The sequence below is a fragment of the Falco peregrinus genome, chromosome 1 (assembly GCF_023634155.1).
Source record: "Falco peregrinus isolate bFalPer1 chromosome 1, bFalPer1.pri, whole genome shotgun sequence".
Classification (NCBI taxonomy): domain Eukaryota; kingdom Metazoa; phylum Chordata; class Aves; order Falconiformes; family Falconidae; genus Falco; species Falco peregrinus.
The window spans coordinates 66,788,107-66,803,883 of NC_073721.1; the positions used below are offsets into that span (position 1 = coordinate 66,788,107).

The window sequence follows — 15,777 nt, forward strand, 5'->3', positions numbered from 1 at the left end:
AGAAGAGCCCTGTGGAGGAGGACTTGGGGGTGCAGGTAGACAGAAAGCTCAACATGAGCTGGCAACGTGTGCTTGCAGCCCAGAAAGCCAACCGTATCCTAGGCTGCATGAAAAACAGTGTGGCCAGCAGGTCGATGGGGGTGACTACCCCTCTACTCCACTCTGGTGAGACCCCCCTGTACAGTACCGTGCCCAGCTCTGGAGTCCTCAGCACAAGACAGACATAGGCCTGTTGGAGCAGGTCCAGAGGAGGCCACAAAAACGGTTTGAGGGATGGAACACCTGTCCCATGAGGACAGGATGAGAGTTACAGTTGTTCAGCCTAGAGAGGAGGTGGCTCTGGAGAGACCTTATTGCAGCCTTCCAATACTTATGGAAGTATGGATATAAAGGGGACTTATGAGAAAGAGAGGGACAGACTTTTTAGTAAGGCCTGTTGCGCTGGAACATAAAAGAGGGTTAGTTTTAGACTAGATATAAGGAAGAAATTTTTTACCATGAGGGTGCTGAAACACTGGAACTGGTTGCCCAGAGAGGAGGCAGATGCCCCATCCCTGGAAACATTCAAGGTCAGGCTGGACGGGGCTCTGAGCAACCTGATCTCATTGAAGATGTCCCTGCTCATGGCAGAGGGGTTGGGACTAGATGACCTTTAAAGCTCTCTTCCAACTCAAACTATTCTATAATTCTATGGATATTAATTCATTACTGCCTAGTTACCAACAGCAGTTGACTTGTAGAATTTACTGTTTCAGTAAGCAATTTGGCAAATAATTTATACAACCTCAAACAGCTTTAATAGCCCTGGTAAATTAACACAGTTAACTGTCTTTTTTGGGGGTAGAGGGAGGTCAAGATGAACAGGAAGAGAAAAAAGAAGAAATTAAAAGCATAGTGGCAAGACAAATTAGATTCGAAGGATCAACTTTTACAGGGAAGCTGCAGGTAAAAGGTTGGATACTGTAAGACACACTTATCCCCAAAATTCTGAAAACTAGTTCAAGACAGTTCTTTAGAGTTTCTTGAGAAAATTGCTGAAAATAGGGGAAAGGTGTGTGTCTTTTCATATTTTTAGTCATTACCTGGGACATTTTAGCTGGGATGGCAGCAGGTAACCACAAAAAATTTAATTTATCTCAAGTTCATTTAAAAATTTATTGGGACTCTCTTTTCTACTAACTATATTAAGAAGAGACAGTAAACAGATTTTTGGGAAAGCTTTGATAAAACACTAGAATGGTCATGCAATCACAATATAGGAATGCACAAAGGTTACAGTGTTAATTAAATACTGTAAGTGTGCTCAAAACCAGAGCTCCTGTGTGCACATTGTAGAGATTTTTTGATTATTCATAGCCAATCATCACACATCACTGAGCTCTAAACCAGTACACATAAAAGACATGCACTAGCAAATCATGAAAGCAGTCTGTTCAGAATAGTACATCCAACAAATCCCCAGCACCAGAAACAACACTTTTTTAAAAAAAAAACAAAACGAGAGGTAGAAAATTATTCAAAGTTATAAAAAAATAATCGACATTGCTAGCAACTAATGAATTATTATTCATGAAAAATAACTTTGGAAGCAAAGAGAAGGGAAATAAATACCAAGATACGATTGTAAAGTCTAGCAGGGTATGCAAGGATAGAAACAACTGAACACAACACCACTGTTCTTTGATTCACTAGGCATCACATCAACCCATCTTGAACTAATGACTGGACAGGACAGATGTGGTTTTGCAACCTGATACCACGACAAGTATGAAAGAAAAACATTCCAAAACCAAGGTGTTGGATTAAACCGTGTGGCAGGTATAAAACCGCTTAAGAGTCACAGAACACTGGCTTTTAGAGTAGCTTTACATTAAGACAGCAGGCCATCCACCTGATAAAAATGAAGATATAAATTAGAAAAAAATCCCCTATCTTACCAAAACTTAAAGGTACCAACTTTCAAAACAAAGACCATCATGATGTAATGCAAAAGAAAAAGTGGCAAAGAATCCCAATGCTAGGATCCTAAGGCTCAAATCTTCATTTCTTTCCTTCTCGCTTGTTTATAACTGTTTCAATGCTGAGTAATGCCACACGTGTAGAAAACCACTGATTTGTACTTATGACAAGCGCTACCTCTCTTATCAAACAGCCACTTTGAAAAATGCATTGAGTAGGACAAGTGTACAGCTCAGAACTCTCTCACACTAGAAGTTCAAGTACTGAACAGTTTTGAACCTTCATTTCTTTCTGCAATAAATGTTGGATTACAGAGTACTTTTTGTCATTTCTAAAAAATAAATAGCATCTAAATTGCCAGTAAGCAGCTACGTTAGTACATTCATACATCTGAATACTTTCCTGAATGCCTTCCAGAATGCCCACATTGAAGTGCTACCATACATAGCAACACCTTAAAAAACAACCTTTCAATATTTTTGCTTTAAATTTTCCTAAACTGTGTTCCAAGTACCACAGAGAAAATGCTGGGAATTTAGATCACTTCTCATATAGGATCACTCTTTCAAGTGCGAGTTATCTTCAAACTAAGGACAGCAAAGACATATCAAATATTCACAAGAGCTTTCCTATTTTCACATAAAGGGATATTATGTCTCTGGGAATGAAAATGGTGTGGTGTGCCCAAGCATTTTACTGGGGGGGGGGGGGGGGCGGGGAAGCATTCTATTCTTGATAATGCTCAGGTGAAAGGCACCTATCTATCCTTGCTTTAATAAGATAAATACAGAGCATGGTGTACATACATTAAAACCAAAACCTTCACCAAAGACAAAACACTTCAAGTGACCTCAGAAAGATTTAAGAGTAAGATATAGGTTTCATTTCTTAACATATCACTGAACGTCTTGTAGCCTGGAACATGTAGAAATCAACAAAACCATCCTTACCTAGGGCCTCTGGGGCCTTCAAAACGAGCTGATCTGGGAGGATCTGGAAGCAATCCACCCGACCTCACTGGCTTATCCTGCATGGTAGGTGCATGCGTTGAAGACACTGCAGAAGTGCCTTTCAGATCCCCACATCCTTGCTCAGATGAAATATTCTGTTTACCAAGATGAACTTGAGACTTTCCATGGTCTGAAGAGCCAAAGGATGAACCTACTTGAGAATGGTAAGACGAATAGACAGTTGAACTTGCTATTTTTGATGCATAGGTACCAGGGGTTGGAAGCAGAGCTGGCCTTGGTGTTTCAGTAGATTGACTGCTTTGAGAACTGGATCCTGAAGGGGCAGAGGAGTTGGGTAACTGAGAAGAGAGAGGTGGGGGCACCAGCGGAGGTGTAGTTGAAGGTAACGTTGGAGGCATAATAGGAATGCCACCTTGAGTGGTTTGAGAATATGGAACAAATGGAGGTGGCAGCGAAACATTTGCAGGATATTGGTTCTTCAGATTTTGGAGTGAGCTCACTTTCTCCTGCAGGTGGGACTGAGTCACCTTCATCTGTTCATCCCATGCTTTCCACTGTTTCTCATACTCTTGAAGCTGGTCTTTGTGAGGGTAGGTTTGAAGCTGATGCTGCCACTGTTGGTTCATTGATCGCTCCCAATCTTTATGAAGCTGCTGGAACTGTTTTTGCTGTGCCTCATAATGTCGCAGCTGCATGTCCACTGACATTGTCTGCAATAATAATAATACAAGAATTGCTTCAAAATGCCATCTTAGTTATTTTCAGAGCCACATATTTCAGTATCACTTGTGCTATCACAATTTCTGACTTGGGCAGAAGCTTGAGGAAGAGCTGCACTGAAACAAAAGCGAATGCCAACTGTGATGTCTAAACTCATTGTGACAATTTACACATTTTTATGACCAGAGGACTTCTATGTGTAAAAGGCTTTTTTTTTTTTCCAGACAGATCAGCTGAAGAAAGCTATAATCAAAGGGCTCCAAGCTGAATTATTACTGGACAATAACAATGGCTAAAGCCCAAATCATTCTTCACACTTTCAATATATACAGTACACTGCTATTTCTCAAGGTTTCAGTTTCTGCTATTAACCTGCTTCACTGTCAGCAATTATTCTTCTCTGAGCCTTTGCCAGATCATCTTATTAGCACAATGAAGCTTCTTTCAAGGAGGTACTCCCTTTCATTATAGGTAGATACAGGTCTTAATATCCATGGCTTGATCTTGTCTGAGATTTTTAGGATTCAAGGGAATCCTAAGACTTTTTTTTAAAAACAAGCAGACAGCCCAAGCTACAAAGAAATCCTTAATGTACAAACTCCCCCACTCCAGAAAAAGCTGACTCCATTCTCTAATAAAGAAATCTTCTACTTAAAAGCTTAAAGGTTGCAACACTGATACAACTATCTGAACTTGTTATTAAGACTCTTTATTTTATTTCACTGATTATCTGAGTCAAAAATAATACGAGACAGTGATTTTTTAAATTACTTTAACTGCATTTTTTGGGCATCTGTTTACTTATCATTGTACATATTTATTTTTGTACTACACAGTGTTATAAAGAAAAGCAGCCACCAAATTACTCCATGGAATCATCTGTTTATCCGACCTTTCTTCTGAACCGTTTCACCAGCAGTAAAACATTCAAAGCTGAGTAAATTAAATATTGTGTTCAGCTTTGCTCCTGTAACACCCAGGTACGTCTGAAAAATCTTACAAGTGTAAAATTGTGTATTTCTCATCCTACTGAAGCTTCATTGCCATCTGTCAATTCTTTTTTCATTCTGAAGTTGAGTGACAGTAGGAAAAGGGGATATAGACTTCTACCCAAGCAGAAAAAGTAGCTAGACAAACGAGACAACCACGAGAAATTATTCAACTACTTGTTTTTCAGTAGATCATGAGTGTTAGGTCACGCAGGAAGTATATTCCTTAGTGTTTCACCTGTAAATGTGGAGGCTGTTGCATAATCTGTTGATACTGCTGTACTATCTGCTGCAGCTGGGCATGTTTCTGCATTATTCTCTGATACTGAAATCCAACCCGGTGATGGGGATGCTGCTGCCACTGAGCTGCTGCTGCTTGCAGTTGCTGCAATCTCAAATCTTCCTCAGGGTCATCAGGAGGTTCAATATTGAGCTAGAGAAAAAGGCAAATACTATAAATAAAAGAAAGCTCCTTCTGTCAAAAGAGAAACACGCTTGGCCACTACCCGCTTCACCAGAACTTTCTCAGTGTCCGTTATTTTATCACTCTGTATTTCAGTGTTCTGGCCACCCACAGCTTCTGGAAGGCTGATGTTTATATCATTTATTCTGAATGTGAACAGTCTAATCTAAAGGTTAGGTTGATAGCAATTAGGGTATTCATACATACAGAAACTACCTACAGGAAAGAGATTAATAAAATCTGTCATCTGGTGCTCACAGCATAATGAGACAACATTGCTTTTTCGTGATGAGGTAAAGTAACTCTGAGTGCATTATTTTTGCCACTTGGTAGGAACCCACACACCTTAGGTTAAAGTGGAGCACATGCTGCAGGTCAATTTACTACCCTACAGCAATCTGTTCAAACTTTGATTATGATCTCCATCCATTATATACTGTAATTAAGCATGCTGACAAAAATACTGCATGAAGAGTTCTTGGCTTTCAGACAAACTGTAACACAGAGAGAAGGGGAGCCCGAACTGACAAACTGCCAGAGAGGAATTAAGGAACAGTGTCTTAAAGATAGTATTCCCTACCTACCGAGTACTTGATTTTGCACTTAGGTACCACAAAGTGTATCTCACAGATAAAGATGACAATGTTGGGGAAGTTGTAAGCGAGTCAAGCTTGGACTCACTCGGTGCATGTGTGGGTGACTATATAAGTCTATATACAAGGAGTGTATTTTTATTTTTTTTAATAGGTGCAGCCTTAGCAAATGTTCTTTTAAGATTGCTTTGCCATATTTTGTTATTGTTACATAGTATACATGACAATTTGATGGCATTATTTTCCTGTTTCTTTGTCCCATCTAGCACAACAAATGGAGTGGCATCACTTTACAGAGCCTACCTGGGTTTCAGTGGATGTAAGAGAAGACTCATCGTCTTTGGAAGCTGGAGGCAGGGATTCATTAAGCGGAGGAGGTTCAGACTGTTGAGTTGAAGCACTCATTTTCCCTTCTTCAGACTTTGCTCTCTGCTCAGATGAATCCTTCACTACTGGACCTTTCATTTGCTGCTGTCCCTGAGCATGGGCTTTTGCTCTTTGCTGCAGGCTAAGCAGGTGCTGCTGGTACCAGTATTGCTGCTGTTCCTACAATACACAGAAATTTTCTAAGACAAGTTTCATGGGAAAAACCATGAAAATTAATTCATGATAGTCACTAGAATTATACTCTACAGTAGTATTAAAATCTGAGGGAAAACTCCCTTCATCATCGACAGTATTACAATGGATGTCAGAAGAACAAACCAAAATTCAGAAACCACTACATAAGGCACAGCACCTACAGCAGATTTCCTATCTCAAAAAGCTTACAGCTAAAGAGAACAATAATGAAAAGCAGAAAGATGGCCAACAATAAACCAAATTACTACAGATATGTGATAAGTACCATACTTTTAGTGCTTTTTATTCCTAACAACTATAGGTACTTACTATAAGACTAACTTAGGTAAAATGAAGGGAAAATGTAGGATAAATATGAGTAAGGGAGCAGTAAAGAGAAAAAGGAGGAAACGTACAAGAAAGAATGAAACAGAGAATGCACATCAAGTAGAGCAAAAATGACAGCTGAGAAATTGTGGTGGAGACATTTCAATGAAGCCTGTGACAGAGAAAAGCACGATCAGAACCCAGCATATAGCAAAGATTATTTATTGTCTGAATTCTCGTTAATTCTTATTCATTGAACAGCTGAAGAGGTAAGTAGAGATGGTTGCACCCCAAAAAAATTTTCACTTAAGAAGTGACCAAGCTTTCAATTTTAACTATTTCAGGCTAGAATTAGAGTACTCCAGGCAGATGACAGTAGATTCAAAGCACTGTAAGCTGCCACCAACATAAAGAACAAAACACTGAAGGTATGTATCTCAGCACCTAAGAAGTGGTACATCTTAACAAGACCTGAACAGGAACCGACAGTTCTGTATCTCTCCCAACGCAAGAAATACCAGGCATCAAACCAGACTAGCAGGACACAGATTTAAAACACGTGGGCGGCAGCTCTTCACCTGACATGGCCTCGTGCTACCAAAGTCCCTGTCAGAGACCACTGCAAGGGCTACAATTTTGTGGATTCAAGACACAGCTCCATAAGCTCATCGAAGAGAAGTCTACAGATTTTAAAAATAAATGACACCAACTGCAGCTAAGGCAGCTCCTATATTTTAGGAACTACCACTACACACTTGATTTTTAAGTTCTTCTCTTAGCATCTGCTTTTATTCACTGTCAAAGACAATGATAAAATACCATACTTTTGGTCTGACCTAGTGCAACCATTCTCGTGCTCTCCTGTCAGCCCCACTACCTCCGAGAATGTGACTGCTCTTTTTCTTTCATATATTCTGTTCTTCCCTCTCGTCCAGGCATGCACAATTAAGAAAAGACACCTAGATAAAGCCCACTCAGAAACAGAAGAATCGAAAAGATGCAGGTATTTAAAAATACAAGTGTGACAATAACAAAGCGGTAGGTACTGTCTGATGAGATTTCTCAAAACTGAACCATTCTGCCTATCTTAAAACAGGTTTAAAAGAAGCGCACGCTTCCTCCAAAAGCCTACCTTACTCTCAAATAAGGAATGATGTTTTCTACTGGTAGTAATCTAGCAGGCGCAATTAAACACGGAGCTGTATTTTTAAAAAAGTACTTCTGTAGAACTGTAACTTGGAGATGAGGTCAATGGAAGGAGAGGCTATGCTTCTTGGACTTTATGTTGATCCTGCAGCAATTCCTGCCAATAATCTTTTTAACAAGAATATGACTCAGAAGAGCTGCCATGGCTCTGGGTGGAAGATACACATCCACACTCCAGAATTCACACTCTGAAGCCTTCAACAACATGCTGTAGTAAGTGCAACTTTCAACACCAGGGAGGAGTATACATCCCCAGCTATACAGAAGCTGATTCAATTATCCCTCTCAAAAGGTGGATTTACCATGACAGTGTTGGATGCTGTGCTTGGTGAGCACCCGTTCTACTGCCAAAAAATTGTTGTCTCTGCAGATCCTTGGTTTTTTCTCTTCGTTCTACCAACTGGACAAAGGGCCAAAACCCGTAATATGACCAGGGGTTCACACAAAGAGCTGTGATAACATCTTGTCACCTACTGTTTGTAGCAGATGAAGTCAGTGACACATGTATTGCAGGTTCTATCTGAGAAGCACAAGAAAAGTGGAAAGGAAGATCTCTACAGCTTAGTCTGAGCAAAACAGAAGTGCTAGTGTAGAAAATCCCTGATGGTGAAAAGCTCAGTTATTTGAGCGCTCATCTTCTCACGATGACTGTCATTTTTCAAGTCCAGTTACAATCCTTAAACCCAAGAAGCACAGCAGCATCAACACTTGCATTTTTCCATCTTTGGCTGTCCGAGAAACTACACCTGCTGCATTCTACAGGGAACACTGAAACCAAAACTATCAGCTCCTGACCGCAGGACATACCACTAAAAATATTAACGCAGAGCCTGTACCAAAAGACTACTTTGAAATTAATTTAGGTGACCCTAGACCATAACATAATGCCTATTTTGGGGAACACTTGGTCCTTTTCTGGTAAAGACGGCAAAAGAATGGCTTAGCACCCTTTATAAAACAAAGGGGGGATTTCAAAGAGTGCAGCAGACTCCTGAGAGGTAATGTGGTAAAGCTAAGGTAGTTTCAACAGATGTAGATAAATGCATATTTATGGGTACAGTGGCACCCACACATACTTGTTTACTACTGCAAATAAACAGCAGCATTCAGCACCCGAATATTAGATGGAGCATACCACAGGTTTTTTTATCAGGACTTGACAAAAGATGCAACTGATTGTAGAGAAACACAAGAATCCAGAAAATTAATCTAACTGCACACCCATGTAAGAAACCATGCTAAACTCACAATATTGTCAAGGCAAAGAGTGGTATCTTATTTTTAGACAGGAAAGAGAAATAATAAAAACACTAACTCATGGCAAATTGCATAATATTGTCTACGTTAAGAGAAAAACACTGATCTGTGTGGCTGCAGCCACTGTTACTGTGGGATGAGAAAGAATCGTTTTCTATTACCAGTTTAAACAAAGGCTTAACAGGATCTTATACATGGCAACTTACAGTATTTCCCTACTTGGATTTTAAGATCATTAGCAAGAAAGCATCACTATGCTTTGCTTTCCTACTCCTGTTGCTTAAGGACTTGTTGCTCCAAATCCTGTCTTATTTTACAGCCCAAGACAGCCAAAATTGTATCAATCTGTTATACGATTTTATGATCAGCAAAAGTACCATACTCCTTTTGCGTTAAGACTGAATTGTGCATGACGGTAATCCAATTAGTCAGGATAGAAGTTGTTTGTATAAACACTCATACACCAGACAAACTTCAGCAGTATTCTGCTGCTTCTATGTGCACACCACAATAATGCATTACTTGTGACTTCTGGAAAGGAGAGAGTGGTTAGAACAATTAAATAACATTAATGAAATTGCAGGCTACGTCAGGGGGGAGGAATTACAGTTTACTGTTCAGCCTTAAGTTCAGTAATTTAAGAAGTCAGCAAGTGGCCTCAATACCAAATTAACATCACTTTCTACACCTGATTTTTCAGGGTTTTGTCATTAAAAAAATTAATGAGTCTCATTATCGTCTAAAACTCCTCAATTCTTGAACTCTGATTTAGTGCTTAACTACATGTGCACAGAGTTTACATCAAGTTGACCCCCAGAGTCATCAAGAACAACTAATGACTGGGCTTCTAATCAAGCGAGTCAGCTTTGGGAGAAACAAAGAACATGCTATCTTCCTGATGTAAGCCATGCACATCACTTAGACCACCTTATTTATGTTAAAACTCTGAGCTCTTATGGTCTTTAGCCTTCCCCTAGAAGTGAATTAGCCTCATTATAATACTAAAAGTCACACTCCTAAGGGAAAGCCCTAGGCTCCCTAAAAGACCCTTCCTCAGCGAGCATACCTAGTAGTAAGTTAGGTAATGGATATGCCAATGTGTAGTCAATCCTCTAGATGGACCTGCCTTCTTGGCAGGGCAAGTGTGATAAGATTTTGTATATAACGCCTGTAACTTTGTACAGCAGTATGCTAGCTTGGTTTGTTAGCATCCAGACCTGCGCATCTGTAATAAAACAGTATCTCGTCTCAATGTGTAAGATTGGTTTGTTGCACACCGGTCATTTTAGAGACAACACCATTGCTATCACTGTAAAAGATCACTTAGTTCTGTCCAAAACCTTCATAAAATTAAATTCATGAACTGAAAGCACCCCTTTGCTAGGCAGTGATTAATTATATGGTGCAAACTTAACTATTATATATTCCCAAACATACTCAGGTATTGGTATGGAATTTTAATGGACACAGTTAAAAAGGTGTCACAACGATTAACATTTAAAGTGTCAGTGACTTCAGGATATCTGCAAACTTTGCTTCAAATCAAAATCCTAAGATCAATTTGCCAAACCCAGTTGTCTTTTAAAACTTTAATAATCTCAATGCAAAGTGTGCACTTCAGCTTTGTTCCAGCAGCCGGATCTCTACAACCTGACCCTAAAACCATGCAAAAGCTTCAGTCAATCTGCCTGACCTGCATACATAGCTGAGGACCTCGCCACATGTGTCTCCTTGTGCATGCTTAACCTCAAGCAAGTGGCCTGTCCCTAACTCAATGCACACGAACAGTAATGTCAAGCTCAATGGAGCTGCCCACCTTTAAGAAGTGAAGCATGCCAACATTTTGCAGGCATTCTGGCCCTAGTGTACACAAAAAGCACACAGCATGAACAATATTTTTTACCTCAAAAGCATTTCAGAACATTTTCCTGCAACGCCCCATACAATTTTAGACCAGAAGATCAAGCACGTGTAGCACAAAACATAGAGGTCTAAGTGACGGGCAACAATGTACCGTGACAGGAACACTTTTGCAGCTTTAACAACGTATGGCAAGATTAAAAGTCACGATTCTGACATCAATCAGACAACTGAAACACAATCCCATGAGAAAACTAAATGAAGGCAGCACTGAAGACAGGCAGCACCCATCCCGCAGCGGGCACTAAGCAGAGTGCTGCATCTCACAACAGGTTGGATGAAGTCAACAAAGGTTTGGTGCAGGTTGCCCACACGCTGTACGCTGGAAAACAATTCTCCAGAGACTAACAGAGACTCCCTCAAAAAACCAAATAAATTTAATTCAGCCAGGAGTCAGACTGTCCCTTAAACAACTCATCCGCTCTGGAGAAACGATAGTTTGTTACATCCTGACAACCACCACGGGGTAAAGAAGAATTTAGGGAGCCTGGCCAGAGCCATGTCGCTCCCGGGCTTCCAAGGCAGACTGAATCCTTCAGGATTACGTGGACCGAGCGCACCCGCGGGGTGCCCTTACCGGGCCCCGGCCCAGCGGCCACCGCTGCCCCGGTGAGTGCGGGGCTGGCCCTGCCTTACCTGGGGAGTCATGGTGGAGGGGTCCGGCTGCTCGGCGCCCCCGGCCTCCTTGGCGGCGCCCTGCGCGGCCTCCGGCTGGGCAGCGGCGGGCAGGGGCAGGGACGGCTGGGGCGGGGGGAAATGGGCCTGCGACGGCTTGGCAGGGGGGGGGATGGAGGGGGCCAGGCCGGGCTGCGCCCCCTGCGAGGGGGAGGCCTGCGAGGGGAGCAGGTAGGGCTGGGGGTGCGCCATGTAGCCCTGCGCAGGGGGCGGCAGGTAGGGCTGGGAGGCGGTGGCCGGCGGGGGCTCCAGGTAGGAGGGCGGGGGCTCGGAGAAGGAGGGGGGCGGCTGGGAGGCCTGCGCCCGGGACAGGTACGGCTGGAGCGGCGGGGACTGGGCCGACGGCGGCTGGGCGGGGGGCGGGTAGGGCTCCGCCTGTGGGGGCGGCAGGTAGGCCTGGGCGGGGGGCAGGTAGGGCTGGGCGGCGGGCTGCGGGGACTGCGGCGGCGAGGACAGCTCCATGTCCATGGGCACCGGCGAGGAGGGCACCGGCTCGCCCCAGTCGCCGTGGCCGCCCGGCGGTTCCTGGCCGTCGCGCTCCCGGGCGGCGGCGGGCGGCTTGCGGGTCGGCGGCGGCGGCTCGCGGTGGGCGAACTGCTTCTGGTAGCTGCGGACCGGCGGCGGCACGGGCGGCGGCGGCTGCTGCCAGTCGGTGAAGGAGCCGGGCAGCGGCGGCGGCGGCAGCCCCGGAGGGGGCGGCCCCGGCGGCGGCGGCGGCCCCAGCAGCACGGACTGTAGCTGCTTCTGGTGCATCTGCTGGAGCTGCTGCAGCTGCGCCAGGTGCTGCTCCTGCAGGCTCAGGAACCCCGAGGTACCGGCGGGCGGCGGCGGCGGGGCGGCGGCGGTAGCGGCGGGTGGGGGCGCGGGGCCCGGCGGCGGGTAGCTGGGGAGCGGCATCGGCGGGACGGCGGGAGGCGGCACGCTGGGGGGAGGGATGGGCAGCGGCGGGGGCGGGATGGAGGTCGGCGGCGGCGGGTAGTGCCCCGCCGCCCCGTACAAGCCCCAGGCCGGGTACATGGCGGGGCTGCGGGAGCGGACCGCGGCGCTTCCACAGGCCGCGGCGGCGGCGCGTGCGGCCCACGGCGCCTGCGCGGGGGCGCGCTCCGCCCTCCCGGGCAATAGAGCGCGCCCGGCGCGCTAGAGCGTCGAGCGGCGTCCCCCGCCGGGGGCTAGGCGCCGGCACCGCGCCACCTAGCGGGAAACTTCCGGCACTGCGGGGGGGAGGCCGCTAACGAGGCGGCAGAGCGTATAGAGAGGGGCGGAGGCGAGTGCAGAGCGCCGCTGCCCCGCTTCCCGCCAGCCCCCGGTCGGCTCGGGCGAGAGACAGGCAGCGGCGGAGGGCAGATGGAACGCACCCCGGCGGGCGGGGCGGAGCGGAGCGAGGCTCCATTTTGTGTCGGCGGGCGACGAGCCGGCGGGTGCCGCGGGACTGCGAGCCAGGCGGTGCGTGGCCGGCCCGGCGGCCTCGGTTACCCCGGGGCGGCGGCCATGTTTCCGCGCCTGCCCGCCGTTCTCCTCAGGGGCTGCGCCGCGGCCGCGCCAAAGCCGGTGCCCCGGTGGAGCTAATTAATTGTCGTAGTGACTGAAGGGTGAAACGAGCGCAACCACAACCCGGCCGGGCTGGGCCTCGGGAGTCTGCGCGCCCCGAAGGGCGGTGCGGGGGAGGGGCCGATCCAGGGGATCTGCCGCCTGGAATCGATGCGAAGGATTTTGTGTTTTCACTGCATACGCTGAATATACGCTGTAATAAACGCGAGAGGCAAACAGAGCAGCGGATATGTGAAACCGCCCCATCCATTCCAGAAGCAACTGTCCCCCGAGGAGCAGGGAAGAATTTTTCCTCCTTTCTCTCTTCCCACACTGAAGTAACAAGTTAAACAGAGAGATGTTCCATAGCCGGTTAACAAAGGTTTATATACGAAGTGCTGAACTCCCATTGTAGAGAATAGACAGGAGCTTTTGGACATACCAATTCTAGTAAGCTGAGCAGCAAAGCCTAGTGGCTGCTGTTCTGCTCAGCAGCACACCAGCGCTGTGGTGTCCCGCTGCTTGCCCTCCTTCCTGAACAGAAAACCTGAGCAATTACTGATGTTCAGTCTCTGGTTTGGGGCTGGTGAATCAAGGATCCCTGGCCAGTGGAGAAAGGCAGGTGTTGGAGGAAAAGTCCAAAGCCTTTCCAATCAGGAAAAACAGATTGTTAGGTGTATAAATAAGCGTTGTCCCAGTTGCTGGAAAAGTCGGACTTTTTTGTTCATTTATAGTTACAGGGAATCTGGAGGTGATGCGCCATGAATCTACAAGAAAAGCTTCAAGTAGAGCATGAACTCAAGTTACAAGATGCAAATCTTTAAAGAAACTATTTTAATTAATTTAATACATATAGAACTGTCTTTTCTGTTCTTTAGTATCCTGTTTTTTCTGTTCTTCAGCATCCTTTCTTTTCATCTAATCCTTTTCTGTGTAGGGTGGTGCAACTCTTAAGATCTCTCTTGCAGTAAATATGACTTCCAGATAGCATTTGTGCTTTTAGCCCCCATCTCCTCCATATCATACATGTACTTGACACCTATATACCCAAGCTTTTTGGACCAGTTTACTCACTAAGCTTTTGAAAGCCCGTTCTTTCAAAATAAGGAATTCCCGTTGCAAACATCCTTTGACTTACCCTCCTGACTGGTTCACTGAAAGCGAGTTCTCTTGTCATCAGTTTACTCAACGTTATTTCCTGCAGGCAGGTCTCTCCTGCTGTTTTGCTTGTTTCTTGCTGTTTGTTGTGGTTATTCAATATTGCAAAGAAACCTTTTACACCCCTTATGAAGAAATACATGCACTCAACCACCTTCAGCAGCAACTGTTTTCCAGCCTGTATCAAGGAGGCCAACTGTGATTTCCAAATAACTTGACAGATGCTTTTGTCAATACCCAAATCTGGTTTGTGCCGCAGTAGAGTTGCCTCCTGCCAGCCAAGATACATTGGCTTTACCCAACATTACCTTGTCCTAAAGCAACCCTTTTAAGTCCACATTATGCCCTTTTAGTCTATTACATTCTGTAACATTAATATATGTCATCATGCTAGTTTTAGTTCATTTTTTAATAGTCTGTGCTCTTCCTGCTTCTAAATGCTATTTTACCACATTTCACTTATCCCTCAATTAACCACTGTCACATCTTGGATCAGCACCTTACATCTCTTCACATTACCCAGTGGGAATGCTGCAGCAATCCTGGGCCTTCTGGTGGCCCCCAGAAAGAAGCAGGAATTGTTTTTTCCCCATCCCTTGCATAACTTCAGACCTTTTTTGTGGCTTTTCTGATTGTTCTGTCCTCTGAAGCTATGGAAACTGGCTACAGCAAGAGACAGGATGTTAAGGGGGAGGCCGGATTCCCTGGAGTTACCGAGAAACACTGCAGGCATCTGTTTGATATCTTAACTCATGTGCAGGTTTAAACCAACTGCCAGAGTTGGGTCAGGAAAGAATTTCTTTTCTGGTTTGGACTGGCAGAGTTCTGCATTTGTAGGAACATCAAAGCATTCTCGCTTACCAAACTCTTTCCTGTTATAATCTTTCCTCCTTTTGATATACTGTAAGTTGGATCTGAGGTTGGGATGCCATGGTCTGCATGGAGTAAATATTTTTCCTCTGAACCAAGTGTCTGGTACTCAGGTTCCCTGGGACTGCAGGGGAAGCAACTGATTACTCTGGTGGTCCTTTCCTGTCCTGTTTCTCTTCTGACTAGGCTCTTTCGAGTTAATCTGTCTTGCCAATTATCCTCAATTAATAAAAATTTCCTGATGGGTTTTCTCACTGCCAATACTTTCTCTCTGCTGCTAATCCTCCAGCCCTCTTAAGACTTCCTTAGCAATTGCCTTGTGCCTATTCCTTGTAATCTGCCTTTTTTGCAACAGGAGGCAAAACTGGAACGTTAATTTAAGGAGTAAAACACTTCAGTAAATGGACACATTTGCTTTGATTCCTACCCACAGTTCATGCTACATACATATATTTTCATGAAGTCCCTCCAACAGGCATTCTGCTGGCAGATAGACATCCTCCAAATTCATCATGTTGCTGTGCCTTTGACCTCCTCTACAGTGCCAAAAAGATTTCTATCCAATATTACCAGGAGCGACC

General features: G+C 44.9%; 1 protein-coding gene across 8 annotated transcripts in view; it reads right to left on the minus strand.

Annotated features, from left to right (window-relative positions):
• The window catches only part of YLPM1 (YLP motif containing 1), a 38,741-nt gene extending 26,029 nt beyond the window's left edge, over positions 1–12,712 (minus strand). For all 8 annotated transcript variants that reach the window (XR_008746240.1, XM_055798306.1, XM_027795958.2 and 5 more), the window contains exons 1-4: positions 11,603–12,712; positions 5,999–6,241; positions 4,878–5,072; positions 2,910–3,640 (exon numbers count right to left, since the gene is read on the minus strand). Coding sequence is in view for 7 of the 8 variants with exons in the window: in XM_055798306.1 (XP_055654281.1) it covers positions 2,910–3,640; positions 4,878–5,072; positions 5,999–6,241; positions 11,603–12,658 (2,225 nt within the window). In the remaining variant the exon portion in view is untranslated. The remainder of the gene's footprint in view (positions 1–2,909; positions 3,641–4,877; positions 5,073–5,998; positions 6,242–11,602) is intronic.
• Between the last annotated feature and the right edge of the window lie 3,065 nt (positions 12,713–15,777).